This window comes from Strix aluco, chromosome 5, assembly GCF_031877795.1.
Source record: "Strix aluco isolate bStrAlu1 chromosome 5, bStrAlu1.hap1, whole genome shotgun sequence".
Lineage (NCBI taxonomy): Eukaryota > Metazoa > Chordata > Aves > Strigiformes > Strigidae > Strix > Strix aluco.
In genome coordinates this window covers 29,999,772-30,022,592 of record NC_133935.1, presented here as the reverse complement: position 1 = coordinate 30,022,592, position 22,821 = coordinate 29,999,772, and the positions used below count along the sequence as shown (strand labels likewise).

Here is a 22,821-nt window from a genome sequence, read left to right as displayed (position 1 = left end):
ATTCAGCAGCAACCTCTGTGGACTGCTAACATCAGACTGTGATTCTGCTTGGATTACAAGGTGTAGATAAGTAATTCCATCCTTAATCTATCACTGTCACTGCCAGTACGGGAACAACTTTTAGCTGTGGGAAGTCAGGCAGAGGAAAAGGTTGAGATTGGGAAAAAAAACCGTGTGGGGCAAAAGGACAGCAGAAATAGAGAGGACACAAGTCCCTTAAGAGCTCTATGTGCAAGTGCATGTGGAGGTAAGTAGGAAATGAAGGCGTGGGATGAAGGACCAGGGTGCTAATAAGAAAGCAGCAAACAGAAAAGAGATAGCCAGATTCCAAGCAGAATTTTTCAACAGCAATGAAAATCTCACTTCCAACATAATCTGTGCTTTCTATTACACTGATCCCTACTAGAGTTGTTTTCAACCTCAGTAAATGCTGATGGATACTACTACATTACACCCACGATCAATAAATCTCAAGTACATCATAATGGAGCCTCAAAGCCTTCGCATACAGACCTGTCAGTAAACTGGGACAATATTACAAATAGACAACAAAGGATAATGCAAAGATTGCAGAAATGGAACAACACAGACACAAATTAATTTCTTGGAGAATGGAGCAGAAGGCAGAAAAGAAAAAGGAGGTAAGCTATTTAGACATAAGTGATGGAGAACATCAATAACTGCACACCTATTTTATGTGATGGAGGCTTCAGGAATGGAAGAGAAAACAGTGAGAGCAATAATGAGACCTGGGATTAATTTTTCTTTTCCTTTTTAAAAGAACCCTTAGTAGTGACTCCAGCACTATACTTTGCTATAGTCATCATCTACAATTAAAGTCTCTGCCCACTCAGGCTAGAGAAGTCCCTTTCATATTTTTGTCACAGAAACATTTTTTTTTTTATGTGTATATATGATTCCTTTGATTTTTCTGTATGTACTTCTTATTTTTATGTTATTTGCTTGCCTGGCTAGATGTCTGGCAGATATGTCTTGTAGTCACAAACATGTAAAACGGGTCATTCATACTAGAAAAGACCAAAAACGCTGCCTTCCAAGCAGGCACTACCTTGAGGTTAAAATAAAACTTGGAAAAAATTATTTTCAACAAACTTTACTCTTGGAATTTGCAATCTTATAACGCAAATACATATGCATTATCATAGTTCAATGAATACTGAAGAGAACAAAGCTGGTAAAGGGTCTAGAGCATGAGTACTATGAGGTGCAGCTGAAGGAACTGGGGTTGTTTAGCCTGGAGAAAAGGAGGCTCAGGGGAGACCTTATCGCTTTCTACAACTACCTGAAAGGAGTGTGTTGGTCTCTTCTCCCAAGTAACAAGCAATAAGACAAGAGGAAATAGCTTCAAGTTGAGCCAGGGGAGGTTTAGACTGGATATTAGGAAAAATTTCTTCACCGAAAGTGTTGTCAAACATTGGAACGGGCTCCCCGGGGAAGAGGTTGAGTCACCAGCCCTGGAGGTATTTAAAAGATGTGTAGATGTGGAACTTAGGGACTTGGTTTAGTGGTGGACTTGGCAGTGCTAGGTTTATGGTTGGACTCAATGATCTTAAAGGTCTTTACCAACCTAAACGATTCTATGATTCTCTTCTTCTCAAGCTTACTTACTGCTTTTCATAATAAGCAGATTCTGCGCTCCACAGTAAAAAAATCTAAAGTGTAGCCAAGCAAAGTTTATACCCTGAAAAAGTATTGCTTGTTATTAATGATATGCTTTCTAACAGCGTAAGATCTTTCAAGGAGATTGGAAGGAGGGGAAAAGCCAGGAAGCTTCAGAGTCAGCTTTTTCAACTCTAACCCAAACCCAGTAAGTTTGACTTGGACTGCTTAAGGAAGACAGAAAATCAGTTTAAAGATTAAGAATAGGGCATAGAAATAGTTCAATAGTCAAGGGAGATCTTAGTAAAAATATTTTTAAAAGAAGAAAAATAATTAATGGAAGCAACCTACTAGAGTGTCAAAGACTACAAAAATAACAAAGAAAATAAAAAAATGAACTAAATGCTGAGATACTAAGAAATTGGTGAGCGAGAAGTCGCTCTGGAAGATCAGTAACATAGCCAAAAGCAAGAAATGGTATGAACTGAAGGGTAACAGATAAAATTCTGACCCAGGTTGAGAAGAAATGTTGCTCAACTTCCACACTGGACAAACGGGCCTTGTAAACTGGCTATTTTAAACATGCTGACCCAACCGACACTGTGAAATTCAGGAGATTTCTGGCTGACTTATAAGCAGCCACAGCAAAGAACAAAGTGGGGTGCAGCTCCAACTCCCGCTCCGATTTGACTCTACCTCTAAGCCCTGAGGGAAAAGTGACCCGAATCAGGGGACTCCCGCAGGCGGTGACAGGACACAGCCCCCTGCCCTCTGGCTGTGTGGGCCCCGCGGCCGGGCCCCTCTCCCAGCATTCATGACGGGCACCCGCCCGCCGCTCATGGCCCAGAACCCGCGAGGGGGACCGCCGCCATTTACCGTCCGCGCCCGCGCAGAGGCATCCGTGCGGGGCGGCGGAGGGGAATAGCGCGTTCCCGTCCCACGGGACAGGAGGCACACGGGGCTGGGGAGGGGGGAGAAAGAAGAGCGTCCGCTTGCGCGCATGCGTAAGAAGGCACCAGCCAGGCGTGAGAGGGAGGGCGCTTCTGCGCGGGAGATCCCATTCCGTGGGGTCGTAGGCGGGAAATGGAGGCTTCTCTCCCTCACTCTCACTTGTCTTGTCCCTTCCTGGTGCTGCCGCGCCCCGATGGCATAGCTCTTTGCCCATAACTTTATTATTTTCTGCCCTGTTCCCAGTGGGTCAATTTCGGCTCCGTGGTACGGTCCCCTGTGTTCTACCCAATGACAACCCGGCTCCTGATTACGTACCTAGTTGCTGGGCTGAAGCTACTCCGTGGCCCCCACAACACCTCGGCGCCATCCGCTGAGCGCGCTGCCCCGCCTTAGCTACCAGAAGGGGCGGGAGGTCGGGTTTGAATGACAGGACGGTTGGTGGGCGGGAAAAGGCAAGAGAACCAGTAAGAACTCGGGATAGCACTGATAAGCAGGGCTCGCAGCCAACCGAGCTGGGCGGGCGGTCCCCGCCCCAAGGAGGTGGGGCGCTCGGTTGCTAGGGCCGCTGTGTTGCTAGGGCCGCGGCAGAGCGCGGTGGCGGCAGCCGCTGCCCTCCCGGCCCGCCACCGCCTTCCCGGGCTGCGGCCATGGTGAAGCTCGCTGCCACGTGCGTCCTGGCAGGTGAGTCCGGCCCGTCCGGTGCCATCCGCCCCGCTGGCTGTCGGGGCCTGGAGCGGCCCCGTAGGGTGGAGCGAGACCCGCAGCGGGGCGGCGCTGGGACGCCCGGGCCCCCTCAGGAGGGGGGAGCCCCGGGCGGGTGGTGGCCTGGCTGCCCTCAGACCCTTGTCGAGGGGTCGCCCAGATGGAGAAGAGGTGGGGAGAGAGGCGACAGGAGAGAGGTGGGGACCTCATCTACCCCGTGTCCTGTCCCTCCCACGCCACGCAGAGAATCAAGAGCTGTGTTCAGGGAGGGTGTGAAGCATAGCCGGACCAGCTGAAATGCAAGGACAGGACAGGACAGGACAGGAAGGAAGGAAGGAAGGAAGGAAGGAAGGAAGGAAGGAAGGAAGGAAGGAAGGAAGGAAGGAAGGAAGGAAGGATTTCTACAGTGTGGAAACGTGGGCTGAGAATGGCGAAAGTGTCAAAGGAGCAAGGTAGCTAGCCAAGTCCTGCCTCATACAGGAGGCCCCTTTGTGCTGGAGGGAAAATTCATGTCAGAAATTGTGATGATTGTGAGAGTGTGATGGAAAGGTAGAGCCTTAGCAAAGAACAGGACAAAGCATGTGCACTTCAGAGGCATCTTTTTCCCCAAGCAAATTAGAGGTTAACCTGAAAAAAGTGAAGACACCAGTCTATTTAGTCAGGATGGATTATGGAGGTGCTAAAAGTAAGTACAGCTGACAGTGAACACTGCAGGAAGAAAACTTTTTTCCTGTGCTGTACATTGAAGCTTTGTGCAGCCTCAGCCAGAAGCACAAATCCATAAAACTTTTGTGTGCAGACAACACCCAGGTTTAACTCTTTGCTCCAAACTTTTTTTCTTTCATTCAAAATAAAATATTTGCCTTTTTTTTAAACCTCAGAAGCAGCTAACCATCAACTCACACAAAGCCAGGTGTGATCTTTGTCAAATGCAAAAGAATTAATCTCCCTTGTGCCTCTGTTGATCGTTACTGTGGACAGCATGAGTATCTTGCCTGTCTTCTAGATTTGAAACTTGCACATCATTTCCAATTTGGAAGTTTTCAGATCCCAATACATAGTCATTCAAGTTTTGTTGTTCAGTGTTACCAAAGGCCAATTCCATGACCATTTTTAATTCATATAGGTTTTCTTTGGATGACCTAGTTATGTGCTTTAATCCTAATTGGGTCTGGAGCTGCCTTTGCAATTCTGTTCACAGCACAAAAAACAGGAAGGTCCTGTCCCATATATCATTCTCCTAAATACTACAATAATATCCATGTATTATTAAAAATAATAAATTAATGAAGCAGACCAGGCAAAGTAACTTCTGTCTTGCAGAAGAGACCAATATAGTGAAAGAGATGTAAGAGATGAGTAACCACGATAACGTAAAGGGAATGAGAAAATGCAATTACATAGGTAGAAGCAAAACCAGAGATGGAACAAGGAACTCTTGTGTACCTAAGGAAATGGTTATGAAGAATAGAGTGGTTCACAGTATTGGGAGCTGCACTAAGGTCAAAGAGAACAACAGGGAAAAGAGCTCTTATTAGCGAAGGAGAGACTATGAACTTGACAATAGAAAGCGATTCCTGTGTTATCTCAAGGGTAATTTACAGACATGCAGTAAAAGATATTGTTGTTTGAGCTTACTATGGAGTCACTATGAAAAGGTTTCCATTGTAGAAAGACAGTTGGCAGTAGCAGACATTTTAGAGACACACTGCAGATTCTGGCAGAATAACAGAAATACGGATGGAATAAATACTGTGGGATGCAGTGCTGGCAGATGAGACCAAACTAAATGAAAAGGGCAAGAAAACTTATTTTGAGAAACTCTAGTGATGTAACGGGCTAAGAGGATGTCAAAGAAGAATAAGAGGGAAGGAACAACTGGGGCTGTCAAATTGAAGAAAGGCAACACATTAGTTAAGAATTTGCACTGGATGATGCCTGCGCAGTTGGAGCAATGTATGCTTCTCTATCTCATTTTACAAAGGCAGATCTAATTGTCTATTGAAGTACAGAATAGCTTCCACTCAGAACAGAGTGTTGTCTTCAGCACAAGCTTGAACTGATCAGGGAACAAACATGCTGACTTACCAGATTTTCCTGTCTAAATATTATGAGCCCAACTCAGCTCAAAGTAAGCAAGCATGCTAAAAATGTTTTAACAAGAACTGCATTCAGTTAAAGTATCTAGGAGCAATTGTCACTATCCAAAACACCCTTCCTCCTATATAATATTATGTGAGCAGATAGCTTTATCAATTTCCTTCAAAACACCATCTAGGAAGCTGTAGTAATGTCAAAATATACCCCTTTCTGGGTTTATTTATTAACAACATAATGTAAAAGACTTTTATTCCAGTCTTGGCTGTCCTGAGTGTTCCTTTAAGGGTAAAGCTGGAACCACTGAGGTATTTCATTCCTGGTTCCTGTCCTTTGAACTATCCAGGCTAGCGAGACAGTATGTGAAGAGAGGATAAGCCCTTTAGGAACATGAAGTTAAGTCTTTCTTTTTCAAGGATTATGATAATTTTCATGAAGTAATATGGGCATATGCGAATTCTGCAGTTCTCTGCCATTGCTTTGGATCTTATGGAGTACTGTAACAGCAGGCCATAGCAGACAGCTGCCAGGTTTGCCCAAAGTGTTGTGCAAGCCATACCAGAAAGCCTTGGCTCTAGAAGAGCAAAAGCTAAAGCCTCTTGGTTTTCCTTCCATATAGGGATGAATCAGCAGGCTCTTTCTCTCCAGCCAAGTGACATTTGCTTCTGTTATGTCCAGGATGCAACTAATGAGCCACCAGCAGCATTGAGTCAGCAAGAGTTGCTCTCTTAGCAGGGTCAGCAAGAAGAGTTCATCGAGGAATGTTACCAGCTTAAGCAGCTTTGTAGTATATAAATGACCTGTCTCTTCCCTAAACTCAGTATATAACAAGGATTTGAATCTGGGGAAGTGGGTAATCTGAGGAGAGGAAATAGCCCTCTTCTGTGCAGCCCAGGCTCCCTTATCACACTGTGTTTTTCTCTACATGATAACATAGCTGGGACATTTTAGTTCTTAGGTAAAGGCTGTAGGGTAGACATGAATTTTAGAACAAACAGCAGTTCCACCCTGATCCAGGGGGCCTTTACTAAAGCAGAAATCGGATGTCAGCACCAGTATGCATAATGGCAATATTCATTTCCTCATGTGGATATTACCTTTTAGATTGTTTTGTGCTTCTTGGGACAGTTATCTTGTCTGTATTCCAAGTTACACCATCCAAGCTCTTATGACATAGGATAGTAACAGAACTGAGGGAAAATAGGAATCTCTAAGATGAAACAAAAATCTTTTACGTTTTCGTTTTTTCAGGAGATCCAACTGTGGGGAAGAGTGCTTTAGCCCAGATGTTCCGCAATGATGGGGCTCATTTTCAGAAGAACTACACACTGGTAAGCGTACAACAGGCTCAAACTGCTATCCAACATTTTGATAAGTTGCATGAGAAAACTAAGACAGTCTAGAACAAAATAAACAATGTGATTTTAAGTTGAGGCATTCAAGGTGGGGTCTCATAGGATTTTCTTTCTCTTACACCCTAGATTATGAAGAGAAACCATTTAATGCTCTGTAAGTCTTTATGTGGGTGCTGGTTTTGAAACTTATTGCAGAGTAATTTCATTCATTTTGTAATTTTCCTACTGAACCAATGTTTTCACAAGCTTTTGCAGTGTTAGGGAGCTTCCCCCTTTAGGGAGTGCTCTGTGAAAAGGCATTGCTAAAGGAGAAAGCTTTTAATTCCAACTATTAAATGTGCATGTGGACAGTGCGCTTATCACTATGCAAACATGAAGATGTGCTGCGTAGCCCCAAGATAATTATAATCTACAGAAACTGTTCCCAGATGAAGAGGATACAGTTTGCAGCCTTTCAGTGTGAGAATCAATGGTGATGACTAATCAGAAGCAGGATAAAAATAAAAGTAAATATAAGTAAAGTAAAAAAAGGAAAATATGAGTGTGGAGAAAAAAACCCTAAAATATGTTTATTCATTGAAATAAAGATGGAAACCAGAAGTTAAGGATAGAAATAGAACAAACAAGCTATGAAGCAGAATGAGATAAAAGGTGGAAGAGGCACAAATAACCTCAGTTCCATATGTTAGCTGATCACGTGGCTGGTGCAAAACGTTCTAAGGCGTGCTTTAGGGCAGCAGTGTGATAGTGAAGGTAGCCCTGCAGTTCAGCTGTATATAAGCAAATCTCTGGACATTGGTTCTTCTCTGTCTTTTTCCCCCATCAGAGCAAATCTACTTGACTTTGACATGTAGGTGGGAGTATGTTACTAGAGCTAAGAGGAGTTTCCAGCAATCTACATTTGATGGGATTGTAATGATTCACAAGAATTGCCTTGATCCAATGTATGGTGGTATGCAGTCAGACAGGCTCTTAAAAACTCTTCTGATCCTTGTTTTTCTGATATTTCTTGACAGACAACGGGCATAGAACTGTTGGTGAAGGCTGTATCAGTTCCAGAGACAAGTGATAGTGTGGTGAGTTTTTCTGTGACATAAATTGGGTCGGAGAGAGGCATCCAGAGCTCAAACCTCACTTCAGTGTCATTCTGGTGGAAGATCACTCCGCATGTTCATAAGGCCATTAAGTTGCATTAAGGAAATGAGGCCGATCGTGTACAATTGCTGATACTCCAGGGTTAGTTTAATCTTCAAAAATATAAGTTTTGCATACTTGTATTCAACATGACATCTTAAACCAAAGCTGTTGCCAGCTTTGTTAGGATTCTGTTCAGTCCTTTAGGGCACTCAGGTTTAGTTCATGTTTCTTAGAACTACAGAAGCTGGAACTTGCCTGCTATTTTTCCTTAATGCCCTATACTCCCAGGAGTGGAATGTGGGCCACATGTATAATTTTGTATAAATAGTGCAGGTTACTGTCCCTCTCCACATATTCTGTTTCCAGTAGGGATGGAAAACAGACTTGGGGCCTTGGAGGTAATCCTTTTGTTGGTTATACATAAAAAATAGCTATTTCTTTTTCATACTATCTGAACTGGAGTATTCTCAGTGGGGGAACTTGTTCCTCAGGGACACGACACTGCTGTACTGAACAAAATACATAAGTTACAAGTTCCAGTATTTACTTTCAAAACCTTTCCCTACACTGCATTTTTCCTAGCAAGAGCCTTCTTTCTGCTTCCATTTTCAGGAATTCTTCATTTTTGACTCGGCAGGAAAAGATCTATTTTCTGAAATGCTGGAGAAACTGGTAAGTCTTATGTAACAGTCCTTCCAAAGAAGTGCTTTTGCTTTGAAGATCTGAACTTCCCAGTCTGGCAGATGTAGCAAACTTTGTCTTTAGTGTAAATGGGAGCAATTACCTTAGTTGCCAATGCATCCTGTTCTACCTCTCTAAAACTTATAAAAGTGTTAGAAGAAATACTTTCCAGAGGAAGTAATGCAGGTAGTCATTCAGTTTTCTTACAAAAGAAATAGGGAAGTTTAAATGAGAATTGCTGTGTGCTGTTGGTTAAAGTTATTTTTATTTCTTAGAAAAACATCTATTTTGCTGCTACTCCAACAGTGGGGATTTTTTGTGTTATAGTGATGTGTTTGATCGAACAGGACTCATTCTTGTCCTTGAGCATAACATTGCCCTTGATTTTTTTTCCTTCACACATTTGTGTCCTTACCTGTACAGTTCTGCATTGTGTTAACTTATTTTGAGATGTAGGATCAGTTAACTGATGTGAGGTTTCATAAGATGGCTAAGTAAACCTAAGTTCATTGCTCTACAAGAGGCAATTCCACTTTTGCCCTTGCACTAGGTCTGGTTTGCAAGGGACCCCTCTAGAAGCTGGCTCAGCTTCTCAAACTGGAAGAAAACCTTTCTACTTTTTTCTCTAGGATTAATTTTGTGCTGATTCAGCATGAAGAATCAGCTTCCCCAGGGATCAGATGAGTGCCAGAGCCAATACAAGTAAAGGAGCAGGACTGTGCAGACAGGAATAGGGAAAGAGAGCAAGACCACCTCTCCCAGTGCCAGCTATCCATTTAGTCAGCTCAGCTGAAATGTGAAACCTCAGCCAGGGCATAGGATTCCTGTATGTTAGGCTTTTTATTTTTGTCTTAGCATCTGTGTTTGCCGTGTTTACAGACTGGCTGTTGACCACATCAGTTTCATTAGAGCTGACAATGTTCCTTTCTTGCTGTGCAGTGGGAACAACCCAACGTCCTGTGCCTTGTGTATGATGTCACTAATGAGCAATCTTTCAACAACTGTGCCAAGTGGTTGGAGAAGCTGAGGGCTCAAGCAGTTGGAGTGCACATCCCAGGTAAGAAATGGGTAAGATTCTTGTTATCTGCTCCCCTCTTGTACGACAGCAGTTGTTCCTGCTGAGATGTGGCATAGAGCATTTATTTTAAGCCAGAGACAGGCATGGCTTCCTCCAACTCATTTGCTTTTATCACAAAGCAGATAAAGCATCAGTATGTTTCCTTTGTGGAGCCTTTTCTAGGTAGTTGGAGACTGTTCTCCACACCTCCAACTTTTTCAGCTACAAATGTTCTAGTATTTATTGCTAACAAGTCAGCATTTCTGGTTTGTTGTTTTTCCTTTGTTTCATGTTTTTTTCTGTAGGTGTCTTAGTGGGGAATAAAACAGACCTGATTGGCCGTCGAGTTGTGGAGCAGAAACAAGCACAGGAGTGGGCTGAGAAACATGGCCTGGAATACTGTGAGATGTCAGTGGTGAGTATCTGCTCCTTTTACCATCTGTGGAAGTGGATGTTTGTAAACTTATCTTCCCTTTCAGGTCAAGAAAGATAATTGGGGGCTCTCTCTTCCACTTGTTTGTCATCTAACTCACCCTCAGTTTTAATGTCTTCTGTGAAGTAGTTAGGGCAGAAATAGTCAAATGCTTATTCCATCTCATTCACAACTTTCTTATTTCTTTACAGAAGGAGATGAAAAATTTTGAGGCCCCTTTCCACATCCTGGCAAAGTCATTCCACCAACTGTACAAAGAGAAAGTGGAAACTTTTCACTCACTAGCTTGAGGGCCATGACTGGCATGACTTATTTCCAGTGCCCAGAATCCTGCAGGATGGAATACAGAGAGAAGAAAAAAGATGAGCTATTTGCTTCTTCATGGTCATCTTCTGGTAATTCAAAATAAACTAGAAATAAGCAAGTGGAAAGACACTTTTCCAAAGTTGCTGCCTCAGCATTCCTTTCATGTCCTCTAACTTGGTTCTCTGCTCACTGCAAGTCTGCTAGGTTGGAGGAGGCAGGGAGTAAAAGGCGAGGGCAGAATGGAAATTGCCAGCTCTGCTTGATACTGTCTTGTCTCTTGTCTGAACAGACTTCCTGCTGCTACAAGCGAGGATATAGAGGTTTGGAGAAGGAGAGAGGAAACTGACAGGATGTTTTTCAACATAAGCAACCCAACCTTGATACATATGTTGCAGGGCAGGACTGATTTGGCCCTGCAGCTTGAAAAGCATTTTCAGTAGGAGGCCTGTGCCCTAAAATCAACACATGGAGACAGATGTGTGAGGACCAAGCTGGATTTAGGTGTGTTTCCAGGAGTGCCCAGAGTTTGAGGCCTGTTTTAACAGTGTTACCCTTATCAGTTGTAGGACTGATATGCTGATGACTAATATGTGTTTCTGACTTCTAGAATCTGGTTCTTTTCTTCAACGTGGCTCGCTTTCACTGCCCGATAGGAACTGTGTTGCGTCTGTATCGCTGTCGTTGGTAACGCAGTGCCCTCTGCTGGTCCCAGGTCACAAGATTTCTCAAGAAGCTACCTCTCTTGAAGCGAGCAGGACTTCCTGCAGGCACATCCAAACTGGCTTATCTGCAAAATGGGGTCAGATAGCAGGAATACCTCTTTTATTCTGAAGACGAGTCCAGAGTTTAAGACAGATCATCTTTTCTTCTTCATGTCTTTGTCATCTTATGTGGTTTTGTGTCATTTTTCTTTTTGTCAGCTGAACTTGGCAATAGCATGTTCTTATTAGGTTCAGTTCTCAATCCCTTACTAGAATCAGAGTCCTCTTTGTTGTTAAACTTTCCCTGCTTGTCCTTGAATTTCGGATTAAAGACCCTGATTCTGATGTTGCTAGTGGAAACAGGACTAAGGAAATGAAAGACAGCCTGGCTAAGTTACTCTGACTCAGCCATGTCTGGCTAGAAGTTTTGTATCAGAAAGGTTAAAAGCCTAGAGAGAACTGCTCTTTTGTGTGGAGTACTGATGTTGCGTGTGTAAGAGTCTATTTGCTAACGTGGTAAGTGCAAGTATCTGTGGTAAGGTACTGCCTTGTAACTGAGCCTAACACTGAGAAGTTCAAAACTGTAACCTTTCTCTTCTCTCAGATTATGTTAGCCTCCCCTGGGCAAGGGAAGCTGAATTTTGTGGAGAGTAAGCACTGAGTGATTTTTTCAGGCAGGCTTTTCAGGAATCTGTGTTTCAAGACTTCTGTATGTGCATTTTATAACCATTTTTATGCCCAGTGCTGGGAAAAGTACATTGGATTGAACATAAGAAATATGGCTGCAGATGTTGTAGCAGAGTTTATGAAGCACTTAAAGAATCTGGAGAAGTAACTGGGCTCATTTCACTGGCGACTGTGTGTTGATGCTGAGAATTAGCTAGGGAGCATGAATACCAGCTAAAGAGGTTAAGTAGGAGCTCAGCCCGCAAGAAAAGAAAATGAATAGGTTCTTTTGCTGGAAGCCACCTCAAAAAGTGACAGAACCAGCTGAGAAAGCTCTTGCTTCCTCCAAAGAAAGGAGGACTCCTCCATGGGCTTAGAGTAACTAGAAGGCTTACTCTTTTTTGAATTGGATTAGCATTACTGGCATTTGCATCTTACATGGGTTGTCTTGTTAATCCTGGAGAGTTTCTGTTGATTTACATCAGCTGAGTAGAGTCTTGCCTGCAGGTGCTCAGTACCTCTGACTATTATGAATAAAGTTATTTTGGATGCTGTGCTGGTCTAGTTAAAGAACTAACGAAGGTTTGTTTTGATTTGGTAGCTCATTTCCCCTGGTTCTATTGATGATGTGATTACAACACAAGACAGATATTTTTTCATACTGAAAATAGCATGCCAGGTGTGTATGCCACCTGTGATGTGGTATATAGGGGGGCATGAACACCTTGGGAATGGGTGATAAAATGAATCCTATGCAATCTTTAACCAGGGAGTTCAATCTCTCTGCACCAGAAGGACCTCCCATAACTTCAAATAAACAGTCTAAACATACCAGTAAGATGAAGATTGGTGAATGCTGTTTTATTAAATGGATGTAAAAGCTAGAGGATCTCATTAAGGGAATGCTTGCAGTGGTGATTTGTGATTTATAGGGAAGTTGCTTTTGAGAGGTTAGTGAAGAAAAATGCATCCCATGCAGGGAAAGATATATTGCCTGAGAGAGGAAATGTATGATCTAATTAGCTAGCAGTAGGGATTCACCCACTGCCCCTTTCCCTCTTTCCACAGGCCATGCCTAGAATTAGAAAAGAGATTGTATCTAAAGCATGTTGCCCAACTTGCTTTTTACAGGACTATTTCAAGCACTAATGTAGACACAATTTAATGTCCTTCAAAATGGTATGTTTGACAATAACCATCTCTGTCCTTCCGAGTGCATTTTAAAAGCATAATATATTGTCCTTCCTGGCTAATGTGCTATATAATACCAGCATGATGCAGGTGATGCTTGTTGCTATTTTCCTAGCTTATTTGTGACGTTGGTTGTAGTGGCTAGTAGTGAAGAGTGGGTAGAGAACATGGGAGTCAGATATGGGAAGGCTGTGAAAAATAGTTTTATGTCTGTGTGAAGGAGTTTAGGGTAGTGAGTAGGTGAGCTGGACAAGCAGGATGAGTAAGAGTCTGAAGACATTATTAAGTTTCTCTTACTGTGTTCAGTTAACTTGCAGTCACACGTGTAGGGTGAGGATGCATGTTTGCTGCCTATAGCCTTAGCATCACTCTGAATTACAAATGCTGTGGAGAACAATGGGAGGAAGGCAGAAAGCCTGTCTGCTGACCAGGAAGCTTGACCAGGAGCTTCTTACAGTTCCTGTACTTTGTCCAGCTGTGCAATGCTGCAGGTGCTCAGCATGGGTGTTTACAACCCCGAAGAGACCCAGCTCAACCAAAACTGAAATTTCAAAAGAAGGGGGAGGAAACAAACAGGCCTTTAACCATTTTTAAGAGATCCATAGTCTTTCTTTTTCCTGCTCGCTTGTTTGATTAGACAAAGACATTCTTTCTTCCTTGGAGACCCTCCTTACCTTTCCTTTGGTCCTCATGGTTCTGCTGCACAGAATCCCTGTTATACTTGTGCCCTGCTTTACTTAGCTTGATACATCACCAGCTGATTTTTTTTTTTTATCCTTCTAATTTCTGCATTATCTATTCCCAAGGCTGCAAGACATTTCTTCTTAGAGAGATTAATAGACGAAAGAAAACAAGAGTGGAATTTTTAGTCAAATTGTCTTGGAAAAAAGAACCTTAAGAAGCTGATTGACATTTCAAAATTTTACTGGAAATTCATTTGTGTAAAGTTGTCATATTAAAGGTGTTTTAATGGTTTTGTTTTGTCTTGCCAGACATTCTACTGTGGAGTGAAATGCAGAAAGATCAGATTTTATTGTGGGAGTTAATAGGAGTTTCAAAGCTGATCATACTGTGATAAGATCTGTTCAATCTTAACACTGGAATGGTCACTGCTGTTCATAATAAAGCATTAAATATACTGAAATGGTGCTGTCAGAACAGTTTCTTCTAGAGATTTGTTCATTTTAGAGACTTAAGACTTAAGAAAGGACATCTTTCAGAAAACTGATCTGATAAATGACACGATTTGGACCAGGGTTATTTCTGATATAACTTCAGTGACTTAAAGGCCTGGATTTAGTCTTTTATGCCAATTGACTCCCCTGGGTAAGCTTCATTTCTTTACGCACTATACATCTTGGACCGATCTGACCTGATAGCAAAAGACACATGATGTTGTTGAAAATGAAATACTGCCTTGGGGCAGAAGGATAAACTGTGTGGCCTCCTGAGGTCCTCCCAGCAATACTTTCTATAATTCTATTAGATTAAATGGGGAAAGAAGTAGCGTGGAAAGCACAAAACAGGCTAAGTCATAAACTAGCAATTAAACTGGGAGCTGGGCTGGGCTACAGCAGAAAATGTACAATCTATCCCAATTAAGAGCTGTATCTCAAGAGAAACCAGGATCCTGACGCAGGTGCTGACAGCAGGAAAAACACTGCATTTCTGTTCTGTATGCAGCAACTGCTTTCTACCGGTGCTTACACAGATTCATGGGTATCCATACCCTGCTCAAGACTGTGCTCTGCTTTTAATAATTACTGTATCTATGATGTTCAGGTGGCAACTGCTTGCAGTTCTTGTCTCATCTGCCTGTATAAAGCCAGCAGTATGATGGCAGATTGTCTGCTAGTAGCAGGAAGACATTCCTGTTCTTGACACCTGCGTGATGGGACCCCTCTCTCCCCATGCGTTCTCAGTCCTTCTTTTCCTATCTCATATCTACTTCTTGATGGAGAATATCCACCTCTGCTTGTTCTTAGCAAGTAATTTTTCTGTCTTGCAGATGGTACTTCACGGAAGCTGGGGCTAAGGGACTTCTATGACCTTTTGCAGCAGAGGTGGAGTCTGAGCAGGAGCATGTTGTCCCCTGCAAACGTCTCTCTTAGCCTAAGGGCACATCATCTCAGCTTCTCGCATCCTATTTCCTCCTCCTGCTGTCATCTTGCCTTGAGAACAATGTCTTCTTTGCCCTTGGCTCTGTTGACCCGGAACAACAATGCTTGGCAGAGGGAGAAAGAAAAGAGCTACTCAATATCGAGTCTTTTCAGGGCTCTCTAGCTTTTGTGACTCCCTGTTGAAGTCACCTGAGAGATGGGGATGTTGCTCAGTCTAGAGTGTAATTTCTTGGCAGGAGACCCCCAGCTGAGTCCTGGCAGCCTCATCTTGGCTCTTCAGAGCTTGCTGCAGTGTAACTTTCACAGACACTGGCTGTTCTCATTCTGACTTGGAGTTTTGTTTGGTTGGTTTTTTTTCACTCCTTGGGGGTCTTTCTCTCATTCTTCTGTCACAGCTTCACATATTTCCTCCCCTAGAGCTGTTTGTCAAGAGAAGCCTAGAATTGCTCTCTTTCCTGGTCTCTGAGATCAAATCCAAATCTGGCAATGTTTAAAAGGGAAATATGACAGACCCTACATGTCAAGCTGGGGTCAGGGATGGGGTCAGTTTGATGAGTGTCCCTCCAGCCAGATATGCATCAGTTGGAGAAATGTGGAGCCTGTAATCTTTTTGCACAAGTACTGGAAAAATAAACCTTATGAGGACTTTGAGTTAAGGACTGTGGGCAGAATAGGTATATAGGCAGAACTGATCAGCTGCTGTGTCCCAAACAGGGGAAATGCAGGAGCAGTAGGGGAATAGGAATATGTAGGAAAGAGTGGGGTTTATATTCCTTCTTGAAGAGCCCAAAGGATTTGCTGAGGCAGAATGGGAGGTGGGGAATTAGGGGTGGAAAGACGTAAGACTTTTCCTGGCTTGTAGAATGATGTATGGAAATAAAGTGGGAGGAAAAATAATTTTTGCATGAGCCATTGAGGGAAAATGAGGATACAGGGTAGAGCTGGATGACACTGCAGGTGGGAGGGCAGGTGGTAAGAATAAATAACTGAACAGAGGTTTTCAGGGCGAAGATCTTGGGACCGAGGTCAGTTTGTGGAATTCAGAGCCGTGATGAGTAAGGTCTGTGGTAGCCATCAGTTTAGGTTCAAGATGTAGGGCCTGCCTTAGAACAAGACAGGATGCATTAAAGCTTGCATGACAAGGTTGACTCTGGGATTTGATAAGACAATAGCGAGAATCCAGAATGATAAGCCTAGGAGTAGTGTGGGGAGATAAGAACAACAAGCTGTGATGCTGTAAGGAGCAGTGGCTGGAGTCAGCATATCCAGGTGAGACCAGAAAAAAAGAGTAGATAAACTAAGGACACTATCAGACTATCAGGGTGGAAGAGTGTGAAGAGATGTTGGAAATTCAAATTGAGTGCAGTTCTTCTGAGGGGATTTCTGAGTGGAGGGAAATAGACGCCTACAATTGTTACCCACACATCTTTGTATCATTTAAAACATAAATTAGTTCCAACACTACCTCTATTTTCTTTTGCCAGAAAGTGAGGTGATCTATTTGCTTAAACCCTTTTTTCCCTTTTTTTTTTTTTTTTTTTTGGGGGAGGGGGCGGGGGGGATAACACACAAACTTATGCCTAATTGTGCTACAGCATCCTGAATGCATTATGTTCATCTGCTCACCTGACCAAGCAGAAGTGCCCACTACAACTTGAGCACTGACATCTCACTACAGAAACTTTTTGATCAGTTCATATAGTGGAAGACCTCCCCAGACTATCAATATTTAACCTCAAAAAATAGAAAAATGCAATGTGTGTGAGATCAATGTAAAGCAGATAGAAATCACTCTGTTCATGAATAAAATTATCTACAATAAAAAACGCCTTCAGCTCTGCATGGGAAGAATCTCTTTTCTGTGTTGGCTTCCTTTCTGTGCTTTTGCTAATTTATTTTGATTCCTGTGAAGCGTCACTTTCTCTTAGTCTAACAGTTGTGCATGGCACTGTGTGCTATTTCTAGGACTTTGTTTTTGTGGTGTTGGGTGGCTTCAGTTTGTGGACTGAAACTGGAAGTTTTGGAATTCAGGTTGCAGTTGAAGCATCAGGCGTAAAATCAGCTTATAAGGACAGCAGAACAAAGTCTCTAGGAAAGATGTCTTACAGGGTTAAGATAATGCTTTCCAGTGCTGTTGTCAGAGATCAGGCTGCAATGAATGAGAATGTTAGATAGGGAAGGAAAGCTGGTGTGTTTGGAAGTGGGTAAAAAGTGTGGGTTTCTTGTAACTGAGGTAAATGCAGAGAAAAGGATGCTGCAAGTCTCTGGATGCAGATGTCTGGGGAGGTGGTGGAGGAGGTAAAGGAGCATTCTTGAACAACGTCATGAAACTGGGTAAGGGCAGGAGGACAGTTCTGGTATGAGCAAAGGCAGAGTAATGCAGACTCTGTCATCTAGTATCTGTGCCTATTGAGACCTGGGGATGTTTCCCTTAAGTGGACTAAGTCATTGCTCTTGATGGCCCTCCCAGCTAAGACTGCCAGTAGGGTGGCTTTCCCTCTTCACCGAGACAGAAGTGATCACTGGATGCCGTCTCGGTCCACAACTATTTTGATATCTGATTCCTCTACACTGTCTGTGCCTCTTGCCTTTTTCCTCCCATCTGTTTCTGCACATGGAGGTGTTGTAATTATACATGCCCACAATTCTGCTACGCCTCCCATGCTAACAGCCCTCCCCATTACCTTAAGACTGCTTAGATCCCCCCATGTACTTTTCTTTCTGGGATTATAAGCTGCTGTCAGAAAAAAACCACTAGTCTTTCTATCCACTACCACCCTCTCCTACCCCTCTCCTCTCCATCTGGTACTAGGGTAGAGCTTGTGCCTTGTTCAGCTGGCTAGTTCTGGCACAAAACTGGACTGGTATAGGAGCAAGAGAGCTGTGCTCATGTTGGATGTGTATCTCTGTGCGGGTGAGGGGCATCTGAGGCAGGCACCCTTTCCTCCTTTTATCAGACTGCACTCATTTATTATACCATCTGTTTTCCCAGTGCCAGAGATGATGCTGGGGATATGTGACTTGGGGCACTCAGGCAGAAACTGGCCTGCACAAGGCCGGCCATGTGTTTGCCTCCTAGCAATGCAGCGGTCAGCAGCAAATTCTTTGCTGCCGCCTCCTCTCAGTATGGGAGAGAGCAAGCGTGGGCCTGGGTGTGTAGGAGACACAAAGAGATGAACTGTGTGAAGGGGGGGGAAGAAGGGGAGAGAGACAGACTAGGGTACATGTGTGTATCAGCTGGAGAGAACTGCGGGAAGGAGGGACAGACAGACAGATGGGCAGAGTGGGGGAGAAGGAAAGAGTAATAGATTGTAGAGAGGGACAGACAGACAGAAGAACTGGGCAGGGGGAGACAAAGAAGTGGACTGGATGGGGGACAGCAAGAGAAAGGCTGTAAAGGAAGGAAAGACAGGCAGATTTGGCAGGTGTGTGGTGTGGAGATAAATGGATTGTCTGTGGGAGAGAGATGTGTGTCAGCTAAGTACTACAGTAATAGGTAAGTGGATAACTACAGAGATGGGGGGGAGCTGTTTATATAGGCCTGTGTAAGGGGGAGCTGAATGAATGACAATGAGGAAGAAGAGCCATAGGAAAGAGGACAGAGATGAAGCAGCAGAACAAAAGAGTAAGTCTAGAGATGAATCATGGGGAAAAGAGAGGCATGGGAAGGCAAGGCAGTCCTCGGAGTGGAAACAAGAACTGGGATCAGGCAGAGGAGAGGAAGGAGGTTCATATGAGAAGGAGGGAGACTAGCAGCACTCGTGTTTTGGGCTGAGGTTTTCTTACTGAGAGAGGATGCAGCACAGAGGTGAGAGCACAATTCCCCAGTACTAAACAGAAGCATTTTTATGTATGCAGGGCTCACTGCCAGTGCCCAGAGAAACCCGGTGGACTGGGGAGTGTAAATGCCACTGTGCTAGTGCAGACTGTTTCCTGCCTGAACTGCATGTGCACTTGGGCATTTGCAACCTGTGGTCTGCCTATTTCCAGTGAATCTGCTTGACTGCTAGGAGCTGTTTAAGATGTCAGCTTAGGCGTTTATTTATCCTTTTCTTCCCCCTCCTCTTGCCCTTTTCCTCACAGTGTACTCTCAATGGAAAAGGAGACATGAAAAAGCAGTGCCCGTATTCGCAGTCACCTTCTTAATTCTTCCACCTCAGGCCACAGACACCACCTTGGTTTGCTGCCTGACTTGACTTCCCACCCCTCCCTTTGACCATTTTTTTTTCTGTCCTTTCCTCTGTCCTTTTTTATCTCCTCCTTTATCTCTTCCTTCAACTTTCTATCATTTTAAATTTTTACCCTTTCCTGTAATGCCATTCCCCTTTCTCTGTTGTGTTCTAGGCTCCTAATTTACATGCCTTCCCTTGTTGCAGCAGATTATTCCTTCTGATTGCCCTGTTTCTTTTCTTTTGCTCCTTTTTATCTTTCCCCAATTCCTCCATCTCCTTCTGACTGTGCCTGTCTGCCTGCTTCCTCTCACTCACTGTCTGTCTCTCTTGAACTGGGTTGTGAATTCTGTTGGCATCAGAGCGGGACAAACTGTAAAACCGAGGTTCCCGGAGGGCCAGGTTGTGATCATTTTATTTTTACAATGTCCTTGGATGTGTAAAGGTGTTTGTTTGAGGGGGAGGAGCAGTGCATGTGCTCCATGTGGGAGAAGAGAGAGGAGTGCAGGCCAGAACGAATGAAGCTTATAACTAATATAGGTCAGTTGCAGAGAAGAGTCTCAATGGTCTGTAAAATAGAGAAGTGCTTTTGTCGCTTCAGACTGGCTACTGGAAAGATGGCAACTGAAGAGTATTATCTAACAGACACAAGCAACCTGGAAAAGTGTCCTGTCAAAGAATGCAGTAGTGGTGAGCATGGGATGTCAATGTCTAAACATGGAGTTAGAAACCTAAATAGACATATGTGTTTTGCTTTCTTTTTAAAATAGGCCTCTATTCCCAAGGCAGAGAATATCACCTCTCCACAATTTCTATCCATGGTGTGCTCTTCTGTGCATCACCAGTCTAGCATCTGACTGGCTTAATCCGATGTGTTTAACCTACTTAAACTGGTGAAGGGTCTGGAGCACGTCGTACGAGGAGCGGCTGAGGGAACTGGGGTTGTTTAGTCTGGAGAAGAGGAGGCTGAGGGGAGACCTCATCGCCCTCTACAACTACCTGAAAGAAGGTTGCAGAGAACTGGGGATGAGTCTCTTTAACGAAGTATAAGCAATAGGACAAGAAGTAATGGCCTCAAGTTGCACCAGGGAAGGTTTAGACTGGCTATTAGGAAGTATTTCTTTACAGAACGGGTTGTTAGGTGTTGGAATGGGCTGCCCAGGGAGGTGGTGGAGTCCCCATCCCTGGAGGTGTTTAAGAGTCAGGTCAACATAGCGCTGAGGGATATGGTGTAGTTGGGAACGGTCAGTGTTAGGTTAATGGTTGGACTGGATGATCTTCAAGGTCTTTTCCAACCTTGATGATTCTGTGATTCTGTGATACTTCCTCTATAGGAATTCACATTGGGGATCCTAAACCAATTGTAAAACCAAATCCTAGGAATTCATATATTAGTACTGTGGTCACAATAGACCAGCTGGCTTTCTCTGAAACAGTGTCTAAAGTACATGTAAATCTCATGGGATGCCTCTGTGACTATGTGGGACTGCAGAAAGAAACCCTTCTCACATTAAAATTGGTAGGCTGTTACTGACATCAGTGGGACCTGGTGATTTTGAATTTTCTAAGATTGTCCACTCACCGAACTCCTGAATAGGTGTTGGAATACATGCTTCTCTAGATTTGTCCCTCTGAAAAATCAGAGGGACTAAATAACCTATCCCAGACACTAACCATTTCTCTTGTTTTTCTGGGATGTTCCTTCAAGAGTCTCTTTTAATCCTGAGTTATTACTGAGCATCAGAGAAATTAGAAGTTCAATATTCCTCCCCTAATACTCTAAATTATCTGACTGAAGAAGAGCTAGGGATGTCCTAAAGAAGACAAAAGTGTGTACTGGCTTGCAGAAGGGTTACCTGCGTCAGTACCACCAGACCTAGGAGAGCAAGTCTGCCCCATACAGAAGCCCCAGTGAACCTCTGTGGCTGCTGAGGACCAGATGGCAAAAGCTCATGTTTGGGCTGGACTGTGGCTTTAAATGAAGATACTGAATAGATGAGGCTGCACAGGATTCTCTTCTCTGTCCCCATCTGTGCCCTTTACACTGGAAGAAAACTTGATATCACAGAATATCGATCAGTGTCAAGATGAACTATCCTCACTGTAGGCCTCACCTTTCCCTCAGCATTCATCATTGTGTTGATACTTCCAGGAAGATTCTGAAAACCTTAAGTTCAGAAAAAAACAAGGCCTTTCTCTTTCTTGTGGTATTCTTTGCAATTCTCTGATTACTGGTATATTCACATGAAAACAGGCTTTTTTCTTCTTTAAGAACCAAACGCAGCCAACGTACATTTCCTCACAGGAGTTTCATAAACCTGTTTGTCAAGAAATAATGACTTTTTTAACTCATGGGTTCTGAAGATGTCCAGGAGAGACCATCCCTTCCATGAGAGGCAGTTCAGGAGTGAGAGTCTATCCTAGTCACAGTCAGTGGATGGATAGACAAAGGCTTTATTGGGAGCAAGACAGTTATTTGTGCCCATATTTCACGCACAATGGGAAGTGAGACCCATTGCTTCTTTGATCCATTCTGGAGACCCTTTCCCTGTGCCTTGACCTTAGAGCAGATTCTGATTACTAAACCCGTGCCATAACCTTTTCACCATCTTTTCCTTTCCTAGAATATGCTTCCAGGGTTGGATGTATGTGGATGTCAGTGGGAACTATCTGTGCCTGGTTTTGGATATGAATGGGAAGAAAAAAAGAGGATTTCCATGAAGGATCTGGGGATACAGCAAAGGAGAAGGAATGGCTGTATGCTTGTGAATAAGTGGGTCTCAGATTTGATTTCTATGGTGTGTGGTTTATGCAGGGGTAAGGGTGTGTAGAGGCATGTATTTATTTATAACATGATGGTCCAGCATGAAGGTAACCTGGGATTATAGATCAAGTGTAGAAAACTGTGTAGTCTGGAGTGGAAAATTACGAGGGACAGCATCTGAGTGGGGAGATAGTGTCTTTAGTTTAGTACAGATATGCAAATACATGAGGATAGGCATGCTGGTGGGAGGGAGGGTGTTCTCACAACTTATTTTCTCTGCTAGTCTTATTCAGGAAGTTTGTATGTATATGTATGCATATATCCTCACTGAGGATACTTTACCAAATACTGGAATTCCAGCTAGAGTGACTTGTTAGCAGCCTGCCCTCTATAGAGCTAATGGGTTGCAAGAATTGATTTATTTTTTTTTTTCCTATTCCTATTGATTAGGAGGCTGCTGTACATACAAACCTCAGCACAGCATGGAAAGAGAAAGGGAGGCAAAGCAGTTCACATCCCAGCAATTTATCATGGTGGAAAATTCATCCTGGGAATCCCAGTCTTCTCTCACTATCTCTTTCAAGTAAAGAAGAAAGCCTTTCCCTTTTTGAAGAAATCAACCCACAGGGCTCATGAGATGACACTTTCTTTTTCCAACCATCTTCAAGTAGCAAACATTTCAAAGAAGAAACATTTGCATGAGAAAAAGGAGTCTTGCATGGAAAGCACAGTTCTAGCTTCAAGACTCAATCTGGAACAGATTTCTTGGGTATCCATGGGTACCCAACTCATGTATAACAGCACCCAGATACCACTAAAATCATGCAAATACTTTAGCTTTGGTGGGCTTTGCAATTATGTTTTGAATTTT

The 22,821-nt window shown here is 43.4% G+C and overlaps 1 protein-coding gene across 5 annotated transcripts; it reads left to right on the top strand.

The window, feature by feature from the left end:
* The first annotated feature begins 3,116 nt into the window (after window positions 1-3,116).
* IFT27 (intraflagellar transport 27) lies at window positions 3,117-16,859 on the top strand. 5 transcript variants are annotated; one of them, XR_012623523.1, is made up of 8 exons: window positions 3,117-3,252; window positions 6,622-6,701; window positions 7,742-7,801; window positions 8,475-8,534; window positions 9,483-9,600; window positions 9,906-10,015; window positions 10,225-10,428; window positions 14,906-16,859. XR_012623523.1 is itself a non-coding variant. In XM_074826548.1 (7 exons), exons 1-7 carry the CDS (start codon window positions 3,219-3,221, stop codon window positions 10,321-10,323), a joined length of 558 nt encoding a protein of 185 aa, XP_074682649.1. In that variant the 5' UTR covers window positions 3,117-3,218; the 3' UTR covers window positions 10,324-14,041. The 5 variants fall into 5 exon arrangements, 2 of the variants coding, with proteins under 2 accessions (XP_074682649.1, XP_074682648.1); XR_012623522.1 differs by lacking the exon at window positions 14,906-16,859 and adding an exon at window positions 10,629-14,041; XR_012623521.1 differs by lacking the exon at window positions 14,906-16,859 and adding an exon at window positions 10,947-14,041 and having other exon boundaries at window positions 10,225-10,840.
* Window positions 16,860-22,821: the final 5,962 nt, after the last annotated feature.

Bases quoted from the DNA above. Each gene is read 5' to 3' on its own strand.
- IFT27 (XM_074826547.1), top strand. From the start codon at position 3,219: ATGGTGAAGCTCGCTGCCACGTGCGTCCTGGCAG. The intron at 3,253-6,621 runs GTGAGTCCGGCC...TCGTTTTTTCAG, and splicing joins TGCCACGTGCGTCCTGGCAG to GAGATCCAACTGTGGGGAAG. The intron at 7,802-8,474 runs GTGAGTTTTTCT...TTCCATTTTCAG, and splicing joins CAGAGACAAGTGATAGTGTG to GAATTCTTCATTTTTGACTC.